The sequence below is a fragment of the Berghia stephanieae genome, unplaced genomic scaffold (assembly GCF_034508935.2).
Source record: "Berghia stephanieae isolate SIO BIC M18660-M18661 unplaced genomic scaffold, UCSD_Bste_1.3 scaffold1581, whole genome shotgun sequence".
NCBI classification, from domain to species: Eukaryota; Metazoa; Mollusca; class Gastropoda; order Nudibranchia; family Aeolidiidae; genus Berghia; species Berghia stephanieae.
In genome coordinates, this window is record NW_027622603.1 from 1,077 (window position 1) to 8,477 (window position 7,401).

The 7,401-nt window shown below is 38.7% G+C and overlaps 1 protein-coding gene across 1 annotated transcript; it reads left to right on the forward strand.

Annotated features, from left to right (window-relative positions):
- Window positions 1–944: 944 nt before the first annotated feature.
- On the forward strand, window positions 945–6,040 carry LOC144961159 (uncharacterized). Its single transcript, XM_078894451.1, has 2 exons — window positions 945–1,088; window positions 2,243–6,040. Exon 2 carries the CDS (start codon window positions 2,249–2,251, stop codon window positions 4,124–4,126), a length of 1,878 nt encoding a protein of 625 aa, XP_078750577.1. The 5' UTR covers window positions 945–1,088; window positions 2,243–2,248; the 3' UTR covers window positions 4,127–6,040.
- Window positions 6,041–7,401: the final 1,361 nt, after the last annotated feature.

Genomic DNA, 7,401 nt, shown 5'->3' on the forward strand with positions numbered 1-7,401 from the left:
GACTATAAAGCTTTTACTTTAGATATCGATTGATTAAGATTAAGATGGCCATCACTTTTCAAACAGTGTCAGATCCGAGGCTTCTTCGAAGCAAAGAATTGTATCTTTTTGACGACTTGAAAGTCACGACATTTTTATTGATCAATATTTGCATTAACAAATCAAAATGTATTAATGATGATAATGATAATAATAATAACAATAATAATAATAATAATAATAATAATAATAATAATAATAATAATAATAATAATAATAATAATAATAATAATGATGATGATGATGATGATGATGGTGGTGGTGGTGGTGGTGATGTCGATAGTGATGATGGTGGTGGTGGTGGTGGTGATAAAAATGTTGCTAAAATTAAATGAAAAGAGTTTTGTCAGAGTAAGACAGAATAGCAGAGATAGTGTGTCCGTTATTAAGGGGGTACGCGCTGGTCGAGAGGACGGTTTTACTATGAATTCCACTAAAATTATCGAAAATGAGATTAGGGCACTTTCAGGTAATTCAACCTTTCTTTAACACACTGAAAACATTCAAAAGGCTAAATTTTTACAAAAAAGTGCTTTAAATAATTTTTTTGTGACGCAACTATCGTCTAAACGCAAAGTTTTTCCGTCATTTTCGTCAGAATCAACGTTCGATAGTCCTTAGTAACCTGCACTGAACCCCGGCTTATTTGGTATTAGCAGAAATGTCAGGGAAAGGGCATTTCCGTTCTTTCACATTCTTTCACGTATGTGTCACAGGTCGGCGGGGAAATCGAGAAATTCCAAGCCTATTTTCCTTTCTTTGATTGGCTGAAGAGACGTCTAGGAGTTATTTTTAGTAATTACCGTCATGGAAAATTTTAGCTCACATTCCAAGACCAATCGTAACCCGGTTTTCAGTCACGTGACATAACAACGGGTACATTTCCGGAGCATTTGACTACGTTTACTTACGCTTCGATTCGAACTGATTTTTGATCATTTCATGACAAACTTCACTCCATTTACTTATTTGCAAAGTTTTATCATCATTTTCCAAAGAACCAAGAATTGGTAGATAATCATTTCGACGCCTGGATACCGCTTTAGCCAGTAAGTATGTCTATTTATTTATTACTAGTGGAATCAGATTGACCGGTTACAGTCTCAAAGTGTGCATTCCATTCTAAAATGTAAACATTGACGATAGTAAAAGAGAATGCTGCTCGTAAATAATTCTAAAGGCTAATTTTTGTTTTAATTTTATTTTTAATACGATTATTAAGAACCATACTGTTTTCTTTGATTTACATTAGACTAGTGAAGATCATTGAGCTTGAATAAGGAGATAACTAAACGCCGATCTATAGTAGATCTTAGACAGACAGATAGACGTCGAAAGCTAACTTAGACTTGGATTACCATTGACGTCAGTGAGTTAGAACTTAGAGATTATCTAGATTGTGCTTATTTTTTTTTTTATAACCATCATTCTACAAGAGTCTGTGTGTGTGTGTGTGGGGGGGGGGGGGGGGTGCTTTCAATGCTCTGAGGTATGGTTCTCGTCTCTTGACCTAAAGGCGTTTCTTTCTTTCTGATCTATAGTTTCTGCCTTTTCACCTTTCAGTGTAGGGCCACTTTAAAGTGAAATTACTCTAGACCAAGGCATTAGCCAAGCAGGTGGTCAGCCCACTGTGACTTTTTGTTACCTTATTGTGGTAGGAATTCATTTTGCCCAGAAAGCGGCCTTTCTGCCTGCTCTTTTAATTTCTTTAATGTTTTTTTTTTTTCTTTGATCCAAAGCAATACCAGATCTGTGCTTAACTATGATTGGTAGCCAGAATTCTTATGTGTGGGTATCTTTTGTGCTTTTCAAGGCAAAACTTTGGGCTGATTCCAACACTGCTTAGCAGTAGGGGGTGCAATAAAAATGTTATAATAAAATTATTTTTTTAAAACCCCTTTATTCATCCCATAGTGGAAATTATTCTCCAGGGTCTATTCCAAGGGTAGATTGGAATAACCAAGGCGTCAACCGCAGTGCTGCGCCGCAAATTGAGCTAGGGCGAGATGGCTTGCTCAAGTCCACACAGCACAGAGGCTGGTGATCGAACTCGGTACCTTTCCGGTACGAAGCAAAGACCGTAACGCTGAGCTAAGCTAACCCCCGATTTATTTATTTTATATATATATATATATATATATATTTTTTATTTTTTTTTTTGTTTAATTTATTATGGTATATTTATATTTATTTATTTTCACAGTTTGTCATGCCTAGAGCCAAGGTTTCCACCTTCAATGCTTCCATTAGCAGCATGAAAAGGAAGTCACGGAAAGATGTTTTGAAGAAGGCAAGGGATGCGAAGAAGCAGAGATTTTTTAATGAACCAGAGCCAGCATCCACATCTTCTGTGACATCTTCGCCCCACGCAGCGACTTCCCCTTTATTTCCATCATATTTTTCTTCGCCGCAACCAACAGCTTCAGCTTCTGCTTCTTCATCATCAGCTCGTAAGTTGGATTTCTTTGCCTCTACGTCTGAGCCTGCATCTTCGTCTTCATTGGAATGTTCGACCATCGTGCAGCTGATTGTATTCCAGGATCTTGTTGATTGTCTTCTCTGCCCTTTTTGTTTCCAGTCTACGTTGGAGGTTTCACGTGATTCTTCTGTTGGTCTTGCCATTCGTCTACATTTGTCTTGTAAATCATGTTCAAAAGTTATATCGTCCTTTTATACATCTCGTAAAAAAGATAACTATTTTGAAGTTAATCGTCGTGGAGTCGCTTCATCCTTGGCTAATGGAAGTGGACAGGCTGGCTTAGCCTCATTTTGCGGCATGATGGATATGCCTGTACTACATCATAAGACCTTTCTTCGCCACCAGAAGGCCATCCACCGCCAGTTCGCCAGCTATTCGTCTCGTCTCCGTTCTGAAGCTGTTGATGTTGTTCGTCGAGCGTATCCTGAGCAGGCAGGGCAACCAATTGTTGATGTTGATGTTTCGTATGATGGTAGTTGGCACACGAGGGGACATAAATCAATGTTAGGGATAGGATGTGTGATAGAGAACAGAACAGGACTTGTAGTGGTTCTTTCTAAGTATTGCCATAAGTGTGTGACAGTAGGAGACAAGCTGAAGGGGGATAGTGATAGGTATGCAGAATTCTTGAGTGGCCATAAGGGGGAGTGTGATAGGAACCATGTAGGATCATCAGGTAGTATGGAACAGGTAGCGGCTGTGAATATGTGGAGTAGATCTGTAGAGCGGAATGGACTTAGATATAGAACAATGATTAGTGACGGGGACAGCAACACCATCAAGCAGCTAAACAATTCGGGACCGTATGAGGGGATGACAATTGAGAAGAGGGAGTGTGTAAATCATGTAGCGAAGAGACTAGGAACAGCATTGCGGAAGACTGTGGACAACAACAAGAAGGTAAATGTAACGTTAGGAGGGAATGGAAAAGGAAAATTGACAAAGGCAAAGATCGCCAGACTTCAGAAATATTACACGCGGGCCATTAGATCAAACAGTACTGTGGACGACATGCGACGCGCAATTTGGGCTTCTTTTTATCACTGCACCTCAACCAATAAACAGCCACGCCATGAGTACTGCCCAGAAGGAATTGATTCTTGGTGCTTCTACATGAAAGCCAAGGCTAATGGTCTGCCAGCACCTGACCACGACAGACATATGACCACATTTATTCTACCGACTGTAGCAGAACACATCCATGACGTTTATGTTAGATTGACTGATGATGATTTGTTGGGGAGATGTTTATTTGGAATGACTCAGAATGTAAATGAAAGCATCCATGCTTTGATTTGGTCTAGGTGTCCAAAACATGTGTTTGTAGGGAGACAGCGTTTGGAAATTTCATGTGGGATTGGAGTAGGAGAATTCAACAAGGGAGCAAAGGCATCGCAGGATTTCATTTCGGCAATGGGACTTAGTGTGGGACGACATTTTGTGGAGCATGCGACTAAAAGGGACAATGTTAGGATAAAGAATGCAGACAGAGCAGGTGAATTTGTCTTTAAAAGGAAAAGGGAGATGAGGAGGTTAGCACAGACAAGGGAGGAAGAACGTTTACATCAACTGGAAGGCGGTGAGCAGTATGCTGCAGGCGGCTTCTGATTGCGGAGTCCCAGACGACACGTGACATTGGATGGATTACCTCAAACGGATAAGTACCATTTTTATAAATTCATAACTAATTGTATCTTTTTTCCACAGGAGAATGATTCTTGGGTCTAAAACAACACAGTTTAGGGGTTCATGACACTATATTTTGTATAATCTACGAGAATGTTCGTTTTTTTCCCATTTTCTCAAAATGTCATTTTCTTAGGGGGTGGGATAGCAGGGAACAAGATTTCTCAAAAACTGTCTATTCAATTTCTTTTTCCTTTCACACACTTGTGTGTTTATAGTGTGGCTACATTATGTCAGAGGCTTTTGGCAATATAAGCATTATTTTTTTAGATATGGGGGTCCAAAGAGGGTAAAAACTGCGAAAAAGGAAAAATTTTCACAGTTTTACGGATTGAAGACTTCCGGATGCTATAAAATCTTTACTAGGATAAGAATAGAAAAATCCCTCTGACATAATGTAGAGCAGTATTAAAGACACCTACATAGCAAGTTTCAGTGAAATTGAATAGACACTTTTTGAGAAAAGTTGTTCCCAAAATCTGAAGTTTTCGGGGCGGGGTACCCCTAAAATGCCACCTCATACACACCGATAGTGGAAATTATTCCAAAAAGTCTTTAGAAATATGCTTGGACACACATAATACTGCAGAAAAAGCATTGAAAAGATCATTTTTGATAAAACTTAATAAAATTGTCCTTATTGTGACAGTACCCCCTTAATTTCTTCCAATTCATCCATGCCATATTATGACTGATAGGGCTGGTGATTGCTGGCAAGGTTTTATCACGGACTCCATGTTAGTGATACGACTGGAAATGTTAGATCGCCTTATCTTGGAATTTCAACGCCCACATTATATATAATATTATAATATTCGCCCCCTCGTTTTATACACTAGTTAACAATTTCAAATAAACTTAAATAAAGTGACGGAATGCATAATCAGGTATTATGCCGTGGCGAACAGATGAAGAAAAAGGTGAATTTCAATTTAAAATAAGAGATATGACATGTTATTTATTTAGCTCCTAAAGAATTTATATTCGTTTAATTTCTTAAGACAGCAAGAAATGTTGGCACGATTGTGGTGTGTTTTGTTATAAATTAATTTTTCACTATCAAAACCGTCCAGACATAACACCGTTTTGAGGCGATGGTCACATACTATATTACACGTTTGTTTGCTCGAACAATTCGCTAAATTCTTATGGTCCCTGAAGTACGTAGTATAATGCTGGCCGGCCGTCTGAAAGCGTAGCCATCGTTATGTTATAGCCTGACACTGAAATCCAAAAGGACTGGCAGTTTGACGTCATTATTTGTTTTTTTGCACCACCTAGTGAGTTGTCGTTAGTAGAGTTTATGGAAACAAGTCATTTCATTGGTTGAACTATTGAATTCAACTCACGATTTGTTTTCTTTTGTGGCAAAAGACTGGCATTTTGACGTCAATTTTTGGTCTGAAAGTCTCCTGATGGCAATCTTTAATTGTTCTAAGAAATCTAAAGTTGAAGAATTTTTGACATGTGGGGGTCATCAATTCATCGATTTTTCAGGTTGAAATGTGAAAAAAGTGTTTTGTCAGTGTACTGCAGAACTGGTCTAGTCTGTCGTCCATTTAATGTTTAATGTATTCCCTCAAGTACGCCACCGCCACTACAATTACCCAACGTCTACCTCAGGGATGCAGTCATTTGACAAGGGCATAGAGTTAACCATTTGTAATTTAGCCATCTAATCGACCTCGCCCTCTTGAGTATTTCATTACCCAAATAATTCATTTATCTATTTATGTCCGACTATTGATTTACCATTATTTCAATCCATAAATTACGTCTACAATCGTTCATTCATTCTTTCATTCATCAATTCACATGCCGTGGTTAAAAAAAAAACATTTGAAAAATCCTTCGATGTATAATTAATTCATCGATCCATCCATTCATCCATCCATCCTCCATCCATCCATCCATCCATCCATCCATTCATCATCATGCAGTTGAACCAGCCAACCAACCAACCAACCAAACAACCATCCATCCATCCATCCATTCATCCATCATTCCATCCATCCATCCATCCATGCATCCATCAATCCGTTCATCAACTCGTTCATACAACCATTACAGCCTCCACAATTTAAGCACAAGGGAGCCAATTAAGAAAGACATCATCAGCATGGAATATTGATATTCTCTATGATTTCCGTCCAATTACACTGTCTATATCTTACCGGACTAGGGTCACCATCAACACACAATCATGCGATGCTGCATTCTTTTAACCATCTTAACAAACTGTTCATCCATTCCGTTTATGTATTAAATTTCTTTTTTTTTTTTTTTGGTGGCAAATCATGCTCTTTTGATATTGTCATGTAAGGCGCTTATATTAGCTAATACATTTTGTAAGCTTTAAATCCTTGAATTCTATTTCAATTCAATTATTTGACTTTCCTCCTGCTCCTCCTCCTCCTCCCTCTCCTCCTCCACCACCTCCTCCTCCTCCTCCTCCTCCTCCTCCTCCTTCTTCTTCTTCTTCTTCTTCTTCTTCTTCTTCTTCTTCTTCTTCTTCTTCTTCTTCTTCTTCTTCTTCTTCTTCTTCTTCTTCTTCTTCTTCTTCTTCTTCTTCTTCTTCTTCTTCTTCTCAGTCTAGTATATTTTCGTTTAGTTTCTCTCTTTCTCAATGCCCCCCCCCCTCCAATTGTCCTTCTCCTCCTTTTTCTCCCTCCCCCTCCTCCTCCTCCTCCTCCTCCTCCTCCTCCTCCTCCTCCTCCTCCTCCTCCTCCTTCTTCTTCTTCTTCTTCTTCTTCTTCTTCTTCTTCTTCTTCTTCTTCTTCTTCTTCTTCTTCTTCTTCTTCTTCTTCTTCTTCTTCTTCTTCTTCTTCTTCTTCTTCTTCATCTTCTTCTTTGTCTAGTCTATTTTCATTTAGTTTCTCTCTTTCTCCATTGGCCATTCCCTCCCAATTCGTTCTTCCTTACCTATTGTTCTATTTCATGAGCAGTACAAGCCGATATCATACCTGTCCCTTGCTCTCTGATTAGATACTGGACTAGTCTGAATGAGTTATAGGGTAGAGACACGCACATGTTTGATTTGAGGGAACGCCTTAAGAGTGGTTCTCTAAGCGGCTTTTGTTTTTTCATTATCGATCAAAATGATTTTGAATTATTGTAACTTTTATCGCATTACGATTGTCTTTCAAAATAATATGATTAAATTCACAATTAACGCGTGGCCCTAACATAGGGGATTC